General features: G+C 42.4%; 1 protein-coding gene across 4 annotated transcripts in view; it reads right to left on the minus strand.

The window, feature by feature from the left end:
- Positions 1-12,290, minus strand: part of MYH11 (myosin heavy chain 11) — a 60,213-nt gene extending 47,923 nt beyond the window's left edge. For 2 of the 4 annotated variants that reach the window (XM_061992782.1, XM_061992784.1), the window contains exons 1-3: positions 12,174-12,285; positions 5,625-5,983; positions 881-1,037 (exon numbers count right to left, since the gene is read on the minus strand). In XM_061992782.1, coding sequence (XP_061848766.1) covers positions 881-1,037; positions 5,625-5,966 — 499 coding nt within the window. In that variant the 5' untranslated portion in view covers positions 5,967-5,983; positions 12,174-12,285. Of the gene's footprint in view, positions 1-880; positions 1,038-5,624; positions 5,984-12,173 lie in introns of all 4 variants that reach the window. The other 2 variants (XM_061992781.1, XM_061992785.1) reach the window with 2 other exon arrangements.
- Positions 12,291-16,028: the final 3,738 nt, after the last annotated feature.

The following is a 16,028-nucleotide window of genomic DNA, read 5'->3' on the forward strand; positions in this document are numbered from 1 at the left end:
ACCCCATAAGCCTTAAATCCTTAAGCTGCAAACTGGGAAGCCCTAAAGTGTGGGGCCAAGCTTATGAACCCTGCTGAGCCATGGTTAACAGCCAGAATTTCTGCAGAATGAGGTTCCTAATGAGGGCATTTAAATTTCAAAGCATCTCGAGGCCAGGACAAAAGAGTCCTGTCTTCCCAGAGCTCCTGAGGTCACAGTGAGAGTGCAACCGGTCCCATTCCTGTAGTCCGTAGGTGTTGCAGCCTCATACATTCATCACTATAGCTTCTTCATCCCTAAATGATGACTTTTCTTTAGAGCAAAGCCCCCTCAGTCTGTCAGCAGTGAGCAGAAGGAAGAGAGGGCTGTGAATGTCTAAGGTTTTGTTTGCACCCTTTGGGGCCTGACTGCTTTCCCAAGGCTGCCCCTTGCCATTATTGTTAGAAAACAGAGCACAGCTCAACTCAAGGCTCCAGAGCATTCAATTGTAACGAAAGTACCCCCAAAACACTATTTGCATCTGCTTTGCTAGGGGAGAGAGACGATGAAAGCTGACAGATCCAGCAGTGCTAGCAGCTAACTTTGGAATAGTCTCCACTGGTGTAGAGGGAGCATTTTCCATGCCCGTATTTGCCAAAACTATTTGCTTGACTTTGAAACCTTCCCACATGCCTCTACACAGATGGGTAAAAGGATTGTTTTTCCTTTTTGAGTCACAGTGTTTGTGGACTGCAGTTCCTGCCAAAGAATTCCTCTGAAACTTCTAGAAAGCCTGTGTCAGCCTCCGAAACGGATCTTTCCTGGCTATGCTTCCTGCAGGAACACATGTGGAGTTATAAGGTGTTTTCTCTCGTGCTAGTGGGCAGTGATTTCTAAGAACTGTAGCATCCAAGGGCCCTACCTTGCAGCATGCTCCTGTAGGCTGTGTCTGCGATGGCGTAGATGTGAGGGGGCATCTCGTGCCTCTTCTTTCCTTTGTACATGTCGATGATCTTCTCTGAATAAATGGGCAGCTGTTTGTATGGATTTATCACAACACAGAAGAGACCTGAATAAGTCTGCAAGGAAATTAAAATAGAAAGCAGAATGAATAGTATTCCACATCTAGTCTGGGAAGCACAAGCACCAGCTGCAAGGTACTTAACGGGATTTTAGCAAATAACATGCTTTTGTGTTCTTCCCAGTGTAACAAATGAAGCAGCCATTTCTGGATGTACACCTAAGAGTGGTTTCCAAGGGCACAAATAATTAATTCTAACAAGCAAACTGATGGAATGTATATGAATGTAGCAATCCTATAGAAACACCATGATCTGATGTTAGAGTTTCTTGACTAGCTATTTTCAGTATGTAGTGAACCACCCTTATCTGTGATGCTGTAACAACTTACAGTATTTCTTTACATATGTATTTTCATACCAGAATATATCCTCTGCTCTGGTAGGTGTCAAATTTTGTAAACTGAAATCCTAGGTATCATAGAATCATAGAATGGTAGGGGTTGGAAGGGACCTTTAGAGATCATCTAGTCCAACCCCCCTGCAGAAGCAGGTCAAACTAGATCAGGTTGCAGAACCTAGATCAGTTCACAAGGTATGATCAGGTATGAAGCGTGGATTGATGTTTGAAGATGGTTTTGTTTTGTTTTTAAAGACAAAGATGATATGAACAGCATTTAACAGTAATGATTGATGAGAGTCCTTGAAAGAAATTACTCAAGTTCCAAATAGATGTCTTCAGAGAACAGTCATGCTTTTAATACGTGACCCTTTCTGTAAGAAGCTTGAGGAAAAATGTGGTTTGTGTTTACAGTTTAATGGAGGTGTTCATATAAAAATATATATGTAAACAAACAAGAGCATTGGCTACCAGCTGATAGCTGGTTACAAAGTTATGAGATTATAATTGCAGGGGTACTTTGCTATTTAAGCTGGCCTGTGGCTGTTAGTTTTAAAACCATGCCAGTTTAAAAAGGAAATGAAATAATAGAGTGATGTTCTTTCTGACTTAGGCATAAGTGGTTTTGGTCTGGTTTAGGGTTTTCTTTGTATTGTCCTGCTGTGTCATGGAGTGCTTCATGGTGTGCAGATGCTGCTGTGCCTCAGTCTCAGGGCTGTGTCCAAGGACAGCTCAAGCTGCCTCAGTTCTCCCATAGGACACGCTGCAGCACAGGGCTGTAAAATGGCATCTGGGAGGCTTGGCTCTGGGCACAGGGATTTCCCTTTCCTGACCATAATAGGAAATGGCACAACACGGTTTCAGCACAGCGCGAGCGCTTTATATGGTATTCAGCAAACATGAGAGCATCCAGCAGCCTCCAGCAGCGAGGCGCAGCTTGGGTGCTCCATGCTGGGCACGGGAACATTTGGGGTGCTCTGGGTGGTGATGAGGACCTCTCCTGCTGTTTCAGGTTTTGACTGTATTTCCATAGTTTCATGTCACATAACAAGAAAAGTCAAGCTCAAGATCTCTGCCAGCTCTTGGTATCCTCAAGCTAAAACTGTTGACGTGGAAGGTAGATAATTACTGTGCTGGGTTTTCATTGATGCTGGAGTTCAGAATTAAACTCTCTGCTAGTCATGTCAAAATGAACTTTAGTGCTCCTGGGACGATGTATTTGACAAGTGACAGTTCTTTATCCAAGAATGACCACCAAGGCCCTTAAGGAAAGGATAGCAAGGCCTTTTTTTCCATAGAAATAGATTTACTGTATGTGTTCAACTGATCATTCCCAACCGACTCAAATAATAAGAGAGTAAATTTCCAGTTAATATATTTCTTGAGATTGAGATTTCTAGGCATTTGCCTGAATTGCCACATGCAGGGCTGTTTGCCCACCCAAAAATACCTTTGAAGAGCTAACTTTGCAGCACAAGAAGTAGGTTATTGAGGGAGGGCAAAACCCTTGAGCTGTTAAAGTTCAGGAGTCCTCATTTCTACCTGGACTGTGACTGATATCATCTTGTAGCACAGGAAAGTTGGCCAAGAGCTCTTGTTTTCATTGATTGTAGTTCTAGCTATCTGCTTTGCAAGGATTTGGGGAAACCAGATTCATGTACGTGATGTTTTGAAGGGAGTGAGACAGTTGGCTAAGCATGTGATTGAAAGTGAGGGGCTTGAAGTTTCTGTGCCTTCAATCATTCCTTTTGGAGCACAGTGTATTCAGAGAGGAGGACCCCCAGCCGTATCTCTGCTTAGAGAAGGCAGAACATGATTTGAAGTATCTTAAGGATAGTGTCCATAGGAGTGCTGAGCTTGTGTAACCCTTGGGCAGACTCTGTTGATGCATATTTAAGAGAGCCTGCCACAAATGAACACAACTATGTTGTGAATGCCCTGGTCTGGGCAGAACAATCCACCATTGGTTCCAGCATGCATATATCATTTTCTGTATTTAAGAAAGTCTTCTATTAACAGTGCAAAATGCTGAACTAGTAGTGCCTATGAGCACAGGCACAAGAAACTTGATTCTACTCTCAAATCTACTGAAGTTACGTTGCTGTTTTGTTGATGTTTATATAGTCATTTTTGGTCTATTTTATTTGTAAACAAAGCAGTTCTGTTTGTTCTGAGCAATGCAAAACATGAGTTAGTGGCAGCACACTTCTTGCCTTTCTTAATCAGCTGTGATGGGGGAAAAGGGGCCAGAGTATTTTTTCAGTGTACTCTGTGACTTTCTGCAAGGAATCTTTCTATTTAATAGTGTTTAATAAAAATGCAAGGGGAAGATGATTTAACTTATGGGTTTTTTTCTAGCTAGGTTGACTTTTTTCTTCAGTAGAATTGGGACTCCTCATTCACACCAGTCATGCTCTAAAGGGGAAAATGTTAAGGCCACATGGTATGTGTGGGACTCCAAGGGAGGCAACACAGGTGTTGCATGGCTAAGCCAGGAGATGGTTGTTTACAGGTGGTTTTGCAAGTGGATGAAACTCCACTTGTTTAGATGCTTAGACTGTTTAGATGCCTCATCATATCTCATCATTTTTTTTAAAGGTATGATAGCATTTAATAGGGCAGCACTGTGTAAGGCTGGACAGTTTTAAGCAGGTTTTATGTACTAAAAATAATTTCTTTATAGCTGTTAATTTACCACCATCTTAAAATCTTGAGAAAGAAAATTTAATTACACACTTCTGGTTTTGTCTACATGAAAAGTTATTTGGTTTCTAGTTGTGTTATTCACTTTTGGAAGTTAATTTCCTCCGTGAAGATTCCACTAAAAAAAGGATCAATGAAGTAAACATATTGCAAATCCTGGCCATCTATGCTGTGTGCTGCTGAGGATAACAACTACAAAGAAGTAAACTCCACACATTTCACACATTTTATTCCACTATTCTTCTACTAATTCTTTTTAGATCTTGCAACAATGCAGAACGTTGTCAGGGAAAAAGGTATTTTAGTAATTAATGTAATTAGCAATTAGTAATTAATGCTGCAGCTTCTGATAAAATAGCACACAGATGTTCACCTGCAAACTTAAAATCCAATACACTCAGATACTGAAGGAAAAATCTCGAGCTTAAGTCTTTGAAGTTATGCATAACAGTTAAACAGTTCCTTTGTTATATATAACTGGCTTATTTTCTGCTTCATTTCTTACTCTCTGATTTAGCATTCCTCATATTAGCAATGAAAGCTCTTCTCCTACTTCTAAGACCTTGTTACTTAAGCTCTACTTTAAGAGCTTTAAGCTCTACCACTTTCTTTTGCTCATCAGTGGTCTGTCATGCAAGTCAAGTTTTCATAGATTGGAACTGTAGATGACTTTCTTGCAGCACAGCATAGTGATCCTCCATGTAAAATCAAAGATAACAGGTAAGTTCTGTGGAAACCTTCTGGGCTTTCTTACTGTGCAGTTTGCTAACTGTTGATGCAGATCGATTACGGGGTTATGCATGTCAAAACCCACTTGGGTTAATATACTTGTGTGGACTGGAGGACAGAAAAATCTTGGTGCTAATTCACATGAACATAGAGAAGGTTATCATTTTTCCAGGCTTGTCTGATCTGTAAATTGACCAATAAGGGAGAAAAAAGAGTTTTAGTGGGTGCCTGACTTCAATTCAGTAACGTGCTGGTGCATATGAGCACTCTTGCTTGAATTCCAGTGAGTTTATTCAAACATAAGGTTTTACTCAAGCACTCGCCAAAGCAGAACTTGCCAGTTGCCTTTCAGTGGGAGTTTTGCCTGAGAAAAGACTGCATGATTTGGGTTTTCCATATGTTCTTTTTGCAAGTTACTGGAAACTTTTTCAGGCTTACACTGAAGTCATTCAAAAGTCCCTATTGATTTTAATTACTTTTTTCCCCCAAACAGCAGGACTGAGGTGTTGTTCAGCTATCAGAGAGTCCAAGCCAACAATATCCTTTCAGAATTAACAAGTTCTGTGTAAGAAACCTTCATCTGTTTAAATTTAGTTGAAGTGAAGAAGCAATTATTACAGAAGCAGGAGACTCATAGGGTATAAAGTGAGCTAAATACATTTTTTTTGGTTTAGGATGCCATTATGAGGGGTTAGCACTTGCATGGCAGTGTTACACACAAGGGCTGGATCCCTGTCAGTGGGTGAGATCCCCCTTCTGACAAGATGTGAGAGCATGCAATAGGAAATGCTGTGGTACTGTTTCATTCTACTCACATAAATTAAACCCGAGAAGTATCTCTCCCTTAGATTGTGCAGCACTGAAGCTTCATTGAGGCAAGTCAGCTCTGCCATGTCCTCCACTTTGGAGAACTTTGGAGGGTTCATCTTCTGGATGTCATCCTTGCTCAGTGTCACTTTCTTTCCATTTTCTGCCAGTTCAACTGTCACCTCATCCCCTTTCTCTTCCTTGATGCTCGCTGCTTCGAATCCATGTTTCTCTGATGGAATCCAAACCAGTTTCTTTGCTGACCAGTCAGCCTGGGCAAGTGGGTTGTTAATGAAGTTTTTGTCCACAAAGAGGAATTTCTCATCATCGCTGAGAGCTTTTTGAGACATTTTGACTCAGTAGACACCTGTTGAGGAAGTAAAATATGTTGCTTTAAAGGGAGGTGAATATGGAGATGTTCCAGGCAAAATGCATTTGTCAAATCTACCATGTAGTATATCCAAAGCACTATAGGTCCTGTCATACTTCACATTTCCACCCAGATATTTTTAGGTGCCAGCTTAGATATCTTAGAGGATCTGTGTCCAGATGGCTGTTCCTTACTGTGTCTGAAATCACCTAAATCAAAAGCACTAAACCAAATGAGGACACCTGGGCTTAATACTTCATTTCCTTCATATTGTTTTGAAGATTAGAGAGAAAAGTCAGCCATAACTAATGTCTGTGCAATGAGACCGTCAGACACCAAGACTACCAGCAGAACAGCTTCCTGCAGCCTTATCTCCTGCCTGTCACAAAGTTATTTCAATTCAGATACATAGATTTCTCGTCACTCAAATACTGTTGGGTGCATACTGAAATATCAGTACAGGAATTAACAGAAGAACAGTTCCCAGGCTGTGTTGCAGAAAGGACAGTAACAAACTTTTCTTGCAAAGTACTAATTTCAGTCACTCTAATCCCATTTTCATTTGGAGAAGAAGATTAAGAAAAGGTCAAAAGGAAAAAAAAGAGTTATCAGTACTGCTGGAATGAAGTAATTTAGAGTTATCCCCTTTCAGTGGTTCAGACAGTGGTAGCTGATCATTTATGAGGGGTGAACATCTACCACATGAGAGAGGGAAGAAATAAAACAAGCCTGGAAATTGCATGAGCTATTAGATAATCTGAACCATGATGCTCATTTTGGAAGGATGATGCATCTGTGTCATGCAGTTGCACTTGAATAAAGCAGGTGGATGTGTCTGCTCTGTAGGTGAGAGCAATGTGAGGGGGTTGGCTGCTTTGTACTGTGATTGAGAGGGAGGAAGCAGCTTCTTTTCTGCTCTGGCCATGAGAAGACAGGATGCAGCTGAAAGATCTGTGCTGATAATGCTGGAGCTTTCATAAATGCTCTGTTCTGTCTGAGGGACACAGCTCTAAATGAGGAAAGGAGTAAATAGAAGACTTCTTGGGATTTGCTACAGGGCAGAAAGAGTGGTGCTAACCAGGAAACCTGTTATGCAGTAGAGGAGAGGGGAGCTGGGGAGCAGCTACAGTAGGGAGCAAGAAATAGCATGTGCCCAAGAAAAATATCTCTAGGAGACAGAGGCTGTTTCATTTCCTTATTGAGAATGAATTTAACATTTACAGCATTCAAACAAACATGAATCTTGAGGGACCTTGGAAAACTGACTGCTAAAGATGTCAGCAATGAACCCATAAGCAGAAAGATATTTGTAAAGACCAAGCCAAATGGACACCCTGTGCTCTGGGAGTATTAGAGATTGGTTTCAAATATTTGTCCCTGAAACCTTCCCACAGATTAATGTTCTTTTGCAAGGCCAGACTGTGTGAGGGGTCTGAGAGAGAAGCATGGATCATGCAAAAGGTGACATAAAGCTTAAAAACAAAACTAGGAGTTTAGAGGCACCTGAGAGTGTTAGATGATATCCCACTGAAATTCACTGGCAATCAGATGCCCCAGCTCCTTAAAACCCTTTGACTTCACTTATCTAAAGAAAAGAGAAATGCTGCTTTCCTCTAAATGTGCTCGTTCTAGAACCACCAGCTTTGCCTGGAAATCCTCAACAGGAAAACTCACTCAGGTCATCCTTGTGCTGTGGGTGACCAGGAGGGAGACCCTAAGGGCTTGGAGCTGAGCATTGTCATGGGCCCGTGCACAGCATTCCCTCCTTTCCCTCCAGCTGAGTCCCTGCAGGGAGCTCAGTAGGATGTGGCCCTTCACTAGCTCCCAGGGGATTCTTGGAAGAGAGATGCAAGAGGAAACTATTTGACCTCTGTGTGGATTAAGGCAGAAAATGTTCCCTCGTTGCCAAGAGGGCTGGTAGAGCTGCGCAGTTCCAATAATGGAGATGGTATTCTCTCCAGCTGAGCTTTCCAGCTGGCGGCCGTGGGGTGAAGCTGGCTGGGCAGGGGAACAAAGGGAGCACTGCCCCATGACCAGGGCCCTGGCTCTGGGAGCATGGTGCATGGGGAACAGCAACAGCAGCCAGCTTATGGCCTGTGTCTTCCTGCTGTGATGGTGTTGGGCAAGGCACAGTCTCTGCCCCACCGCTGTGGGAGGAACTGCTGTGACAATAGAGTGGGAGGATTTCACTCCATCCTGGGTCCAAAAGATAGAGCTATGTGGTCATCCTGCAGCATCAGAAAGATTTGATGGTGCTGCCCATGGCTGAGGGCCAAGTGATAGCACATTCAAATCACCAGGAGTTTGGTGGTGTTTCAGAAACACCAAAAATTAAACTGCACTGCAGAGATGAGTTTCAATGTAAATCCTGCTACTTTGAGGCTGCCCACAATGATGGTGGAAATCAAACTACTGAATCACTCTGACCATCTACCTCAAAAACCCAGCTAAAGATGAAATTGTTTGCCTGCTACAAAATGTGTCACCAGTAGCATGACCCAAAAGCTCTTCATTGTTTTGTTGCCCAAAGACCAAAGGAAAGTTCCTTTCCTTGTAACATGCTAAGTCAAAAAGATCTTCCATAGATTACAGCATGAAACAGAGAGCTGGTTTATCTGTATTCTACTATGTCTTCCTACTTCTTCTTGCACATAAAACTTTCTGCACCTTGTTATTTGAATTTAGATTTGTCAAAAGCACAATGAGGTTGGAAGGTTTGAGAGGTGGTATGAACTGTAGATCTTGGACATGCAGGTTTTTACCTCCTGGACCTAAGCACTACATTTGACTATTTCAAACATGGTAAGAATAGAACCCCTACAAGAAATAGGGAACAGGCAATCTGAGCTGGATCTCATAACTCCTGACTGACTCCTCTGAAATCCGAGGGTAAAATGTGAGTAGCAGCTGAGTGCCACTGGAGAAGAAAAAGGAAATAAAGTTAAAAATGTGGACTAATGATTATTAGTAGTTGAATAGATTAGTGAATACTAATTATTGTGTATTGGTAATAAAGGAAGGTTTTTGAATGGAAAGGATAGAAGGTGAGCTCCACAAATGCAAATAGATTTGTTCTAATGAGGTGCTGTGCACTGAACTACTGAGCTGCTGAAGCTGTCTGATTACTAATTGTCAGTAAACCTTCTGGTCCATCTCTCATCGAGACTGAACTGCATTGGTACAGCATATGATTGATATTGGGGAAGTGGGCCAAGGGGAAAACTTCATTATTGCCTATTGAGAACATTCCCTGAGAAGACAAAATTTACCCCTTAACCAGTGCCTGGTTTTCATCCATAGGGCTGGCTCAGAGAAACCAGGACCAGTATCTTATCTAGACAAGATGTGGTGAGAGGCTCTCACCCATTCTTTCAGATAGATGACAGCCCAAAATATGTTCATACATTCAGTGAGAAATCCTGAGGAAGGGAGGAGGAAAAGCAATCACAAAAATACTGTTATAAAGGTTCTTGCCTTAGAAGTATGCCAAATTATATGCACACACAAATGGACATGCACACTTCCACAGCTTGCTTTCCGTGCCTCCTTCTGCCGTGCCACTGCAGGTCCATCCAGCTGATCTTCACTGTCTTTTCCCTCAACGTGTCAATGACAGAAGCTGAGTGCTATCTTCACAATCAGTTTATCCTGAGTATATTATGCCAAGGACTTCAGGAAGTGCACTTTAATTAAAAGGTTATTGGCCAAGCAGAATTGCCTCCTGAGTCAGAGCTTAGAGAGACTGCTTTCCTCCTAATGAGAAGATAAAGGACACTGCTCCCTTCCTCTGCAGGATGTATGTGGCAGTGTAAAAACTTATCACAACCGTACAGGGAATGGTTATTAGAACAGAGGAATATACAACCAAATATGTGAATTATTTTCAGAAACCAAGTGTTGCTCTCAAAAGTGGTTTCTTGTGTAAGTGTGGCAGTAACCTGCTGCTTGACCCAAACATATTTCTTGGGCTACAACAGTTCTTGACTATGTGACTTCCAGGTTGTTTATCTTTTACTTTGCCAGTACTTAACTAAATTATCCAACTGAGCATTGCTTGAAAGAAAAGACAATCTAGATGTGAATCCTAATCTCATGATCTTCTTTTGGGAACAGGTTCCCAGCACAGTTAGCTTTGTCACGAGCGCTGCTACCAATCCCTCCTGGCTTTTCACTTCTCCCCACTGATCACCAGGACCACCCCTCAAATGCTTACTCTCATCATGGACATTTCCACCTGAACATAGTGGTGTCACCGCTTCTAATTTATTGCTTAACCACAGAAGAGGGAAAATCTCTACTTTAAAAACACATTTTCAGTAATTTCACAGGGTTGGTTTGTTGGGGGTTTTGAAAATACATCTCCATGTACTTTAACTAAATTGTCTGTAAGTGCCTTGGTCTCCTATTAGGTCTTCTCACCTCTGTTAATGCAAGTTAGTACGTAACTGTGATTAAACACTTGATAGGTCTTTGAAATTGGCCCAGGTTATTACCTGTGTTCTAAACTGTATAAAGTAGAGAAGGAGAAAAGACTTGAATTACATCATGCGGGGACAGATTTCCTTTATCTGGAAAATACCAGCCATTTCAAATTGCCCCAGATGTCATTCTGTTCAGTACCTCAGAATTGGCACATTCATTAGAATTAACAAACAATCCATATTTTAACTGGACTTTGCACAAGTTGGAAAGCTCTCTCTAGCTCTTGGTTTCTTCTAAAATTAACATGCTTAAAAGAAAAGCCAACAAATTTGCAACTAATAAGTCTCAGTGAATTAGAAAGAGCAGGGATCCTCTGCATACATCCATGCATGCTACCATATATGGTGATGTTCTTCTCAATACTAGCTGTTCCACAAAAATGTAATGATAACAAATTCAAAACAAATACCTTTTAGGGACTAGTGTGTCAATTGCAAATGAGATAATAAAAATCATTGTTTACATCCAAGCGAATACAGCCAGAGGAGTACTTTGTACTAAAGTGACTACTTAATCAAGCACTTTGCTCTCCAGGGGTTCATCGTTTTAGCCTCTATGTTGGTGGCTTGAGGGAATTGTGAACTTTGGGAGTCCAGCAAGTCAGTCTGTCCAGAGAGTCCTGCTGCAAGCTGCTGGCAAAGCTTGAAGAGAAGGTGGCCTTGTTGTTAAAGAAATACATTTTAGAAAAGCTTCTATTGAGATGTAGGTGTTAGATAATAATGGCAAACCTGATTTCCCTTACATTTAAAGAGTCTCAAGTTGCTTCTTAAGGCACATGCAAGTGCCTCTGGCATACATATCAACATTTACATAGGTGGACATGCATACACACACACATACACACACTTGTGTGAAGGAAGCCAGTGAAGGCTGAAACTGCTTTCTATGCTGCCATCTACTGTCTTCTTCACTTACTCACTGTACTTTGTTAAAAGTTTGTTGCTTTGTTTTCCCTTTAAAAAAAAAAGGCTTGTCACATTTGAAATTCCTCAGATGAGATTAGTTCACTGAATTATCAGATTAGTTTTGCTTAAAGTGTATTCCCTCTGTATTAAAAACATACTTATGTAATGCTAAATCATTTCTCTAAAAATGTTTCCATCTCTTCTTCCAATTTTTAAGCATTTTTTTTTCTGTTTGAAGAACAAGTAACTGAAAAGCTAATTATTGTGTTTGCTTATACTGTCTTGAAACAGCATGGAAAGTGCACTAAGTTTTCTTTGTTAGAAATGCTTAAAGAAGATTAACAGCTCAGACTCCCAGGTCTTACCATTACTGGATGCATGTGTGATGGTTAATTGCAGAGGGTACCTGCCACCACTCAGCAGTAGCACCTTGGGGCTGCCTTACCACTGGCTTGGAGTGCAACTTGTGCTCTGCAGCTGGGGTCTTAAAAGCTCAATTTGGCAATAGCAGTGTTAGAAGTGACTGATGAACAGGCTAGAACATCTATGCACACTTTCAAACATGCATGTTCTCTGTAATGCATTTTAAACCGAACTCAATCAGTAATATACAAATCAGGATAAATCATTTGAGTGTGTCTGATAGGTCTGCTCCTAATTCATACACTATCTGCAGGTTAATTCACTGCATGAGTTTGCAAAGTAGCATAGCAGTGAGCTTAGGTACCTGCTCCATCCCAAAGTGTGGCCAGCCCCCAGCCCCATCGCCAGCAGCGACCCCCGGCCCCCTCAGTACTTACAGGTGTCCGATCAGGGGAGCAGAGAGTGAATTGGAGTCGGGAACCTGTACAGTCACCAGCCAGGACAGTCCAAGTCCTCACTGCCTTTGCAGCCTCCCTATATAGAGGAGGAGAATCTTGTCAACGGGGAGGGGCCCTGGAAACCACGTCCTGCTGGAAAATCCTCTTGGTACCTGGGTTAAGACAGACAGTCTGAGCCAAGGACCTCACTCCCAGCAGGGCCTATCCCTGGGCTGCTGCCCCTGCCCTGAGCCACTCTTCAGGGAAGTAGGCTCGTTCTGGCTTTCAGAGAGGGCAGGAAAGGGGCACCCCTAACTCATACATTCAGAAGTTTTGCTTCTTCCTAAGGTGAAGTGGATCTCTAACTCCTTCCTGCTTTGGCAGCATCCTTGCCCTCGTGGGTCCTTGCCTAGAAGGGCAAAGGGCAGGTCATGGTTCTGTGGGGCACAGGAGGTTTCCCACCCACCATCAGTGCATTGTCTGGCAGCTGAGTCCCTGAGCTCAGGGGCAGTTTGGGAGAGGAGGGTTATTCCTAACACAGCAGGGATGTGTGGGTGGAGGTTGCTCTGGGTCTTGGTGTGTTTATGTGACATCTGGAGCCTGTGGCTGGTTAAGCCTCCTTTGCCTCTGGGGAATAAGAGGGTTGTTTCCCACCTCCCCGGCAGATTTGCTGAAGTTTCTTTTGCAATCTGGTGTGCAGCTCAGTTCCTGAGAAAACACTGTAAATACTTTTTCATATATAAGAAATACCTCCCTCTATCCATAAAAGGAAGAAGAGAAGTCATAAATAGCAGAGGGGCAACAGTCCCCAGGAAGAAAGAACAAGCGGCAGGCACCATGTGCTGGCCGGGAAAGAAGGACAGGGTGTTGGGAGCCAGACCTGCAAGGGTTAGGGAGTGATCTGGTCCTTGTCAAACCTTCCCCATATCCCTCAAAACTTCAGTCCCCAGCTGTACCCCCTCCTTCCCCTGCTAGTAGACAACAGCCTTGTGCAGTAGGACCTGTGGATGGAGACATCCCAAAAAGGGAAAGCTAAGATCCTCCAGGAATTCCCATCAACGTGCCAAACACAAAATACCGAAACAACCCCCTCTCAGCAACAGACTAAATATGGTGTATACCCAAAGGATCAGAGCACGGTCCCGGGTGAAATAATTTCTCTTGACATCAACAGCCCGATCTTCTCTGGAAAATAAACCCTTCTGAGGAAGATGGATGTGGCTCATATTGGTCTCAGCATCCTAAAAAATACCTACGAGGGGAGGCTGGGCTGGAAGCTGTCTGTTGGTCAAAGTACTGGTGCTTGCAGGTGTAACAGACCTGCAGCCCTTTCTTCTAGCTCTGGCCACTGCTGAACAAATTTGGGCAAAGAGGAGACAGGGGAACAGTATCGGGGTTTCTTCCCTGCAACATTTCAGGAGTTTCAGGTACAGACTCTCATTCAGGCCTTAGCTGGAGAAGAGCAGATTTGCCACCACAGTGGCACAGTCCCAGCAGTCGCAGTCTGTCCTACCAGTCAGAGGCTCAGTGCCCGCTGAGGTGTGGGGCTGCTGAGCAGCCATGCAAAGCCCTCCTAGGACCCAAAAAGCAGCAGTGGCTTATCAGACTTGTGCACGTGTGACTGTGTTGGAACAAGGCCAGGGGAAATGATTGCCAGCATATAAATGCAAGAAACTTGCCCTTGTTAACAGAAAGTTCCTCATGGGGTAGTTCACCCAAATAATTTTTGCAGTTGAAAACTTCCCTTTTAAATAAGATTATAATGAATATAAAATAATGAGACGCATGGGGATCCCCTGAAAAGTGCGGTGGTTTTAACATTCATCAAAGTTCCTGACTAGTTCCTTTTAAACCTGTGCAGCCGTTTCACAAAACCAGACACATTTTAATAGTAGCTTAAAAAGGAGTGGAAATTATTCGGGCTGATCTGCAAAGCGCTGCATGTGCACATGCAGGCTCGCTGCCCGAGTGGGGTGTTTAACAGAGGCAGCTCTGGAGGGTGATAGATGATGTGACATTGAACCGAGCTGGAAAGTCTAAAAAGTACTACTGTGGGGACTGAAATGGTTGCACTCTTGAGCCATGGGGGGTAGGAACTGATAAGTGTAAGCCTGGCTTCCAACCTTCACTGAAAAAATTAATGTAAGAGTACACTAATAGCCTGCTTGGAGTTTCCTGAATGTCGTGTTTTTTTAAACCAGAGTTAGCTCAAAATGAAAGCTGTGGATTCCCAGTGGAAAATGCCTTTGTGAAAACAAAATCAGCTTTATTTTAAAGCTCCTGGTTTGTTTATTTATTTGTTTTAATTACATTTTTGGAAAAAAATAAAGTATCGAGCAGCCTGCCCTTAAATATCTCCTCAGTGAATTTGCCCTGGAAATACCATACTTGAAAAAAGAAAGAGGATTTGGGGAGGAAAGAAATGAATTTTCTTCTGTCTTACTGTGGTGTAAGCTGAGTATAACAGAGGGAAAAGAGAAAAGCATTGATGGTGAGGTTAGCTTGTTAAATAACGGGTGTCAGGTAAGCAATGTTTTTGTTTACAAATGTTTTTACCTAGGTTTACCAACTATGTTTGTCAAAGACGACATGAGGACAACATGAGTAATTAGAACTGACAAGTGTACCAGTGGGTTACAGTCTGAGTTGAGCTCTGCTCCTGCAGCAGGAGAGACGTTCTGCATCCAAACTAGAAGAACTGAGCATGAGAGCAGTCTGACAATGTCAAATAGTCACCAACTGCTTAACGTTAGGCTTCGTGCTTAGTGCTGGCTGCACGTCACGTCAAGTATGTGAAGCACACAGGTCATTTCGGAATCAGTCGGACATCAGTTGCTGCTGAAAGGGAGTCTGCAAAGTGTGAACAAATATTTGAGGGCTTCTTTTTCTAAACATAAGCATCCAATGATAATCACTCCTCCGGAAAACTGATCAACTGACACCGAGATCCAGCTTGATACAAAGAGTGTTCAGGAAGGAAAGTGTAACCCACTCCTTGGAGCGTGCTGATAAAGCTCAGGAAAAAAATCCCTCTGTGCATGACAGAAACTAATACCTCTGAAACAGCTCTGATGCTGTGGAGTCTATGCACATAGTTTCCTCTGATTCTAGGGGAGAGAAAAAATTTGGTTTTAAAGATTTTTTTTTCATTTAAACTTGTGGCTTAAGTTCTTCCAAAGTGCTTTCCAGATCTGATATCTACAGCACACCTCACTGGCTCCTTGTCACCTTCGCTTGTGATATCAAGCTTAGACAAAGAACAGCCTCTTCTAACATAACTCCCTCCCTAACAGTCTCAGTTACCGTGTTCTAGCTCCAACAACATTCACAAATGCATTTTGCTCATTCAAATCCTCAAACTTCTACATGCTCAGGTTTTATTTTTCATAAGGGCAGTTAATGCAAGACATCACAGTCTGTAATTAAACTAGATGGAGCTTCTCAAGTTACTTAAGAAAACACCTTGTGTGCGTGCTCATCGAGGTGCCAAATTCATCTAAAATCTGAACATGTGACTCTAGGATTGTGAATTATTTTCACCTAAATGCTGACTTTGCTTAGCTTAAACGTTTAAGGAATGATTTTTTGGAAAGTGCAGCCATAGTGTAGAGGCTTTGGAATTCCTCTTCATCCATTAACAAGAAAGGCAGTCTGACATTCACAGGATTTGCTACATGTCTGCATCTTGTAAGGTGCTCTCATGTTTCAGGTAGTCAGGATAAATGTGAGACCACTAATAATGTGAATAGACTGGTATATTTTCACAGATATATTTCAAAGCTTTGTTGTACTGGAAATGCATTTGATTTTAATTTGCTTGCACAATGACAAGTCTTTGAAGCAAGAGATTGTTCC

This window comes from Colius striatus, chromosome 3 (assembly GCF_028858725.1).
Source record: "Colius striatus isolate bColStr4 chromosome 3, bColStr4.1.hap1, whole genome shotgun sequence".
Classification (NCBI taxonomy): domain Eukaryota; kingdom Metazoa; phylum Chordata; class Aves; order Coliiformes; family Coliidae; genus Colius; species Colius striatus.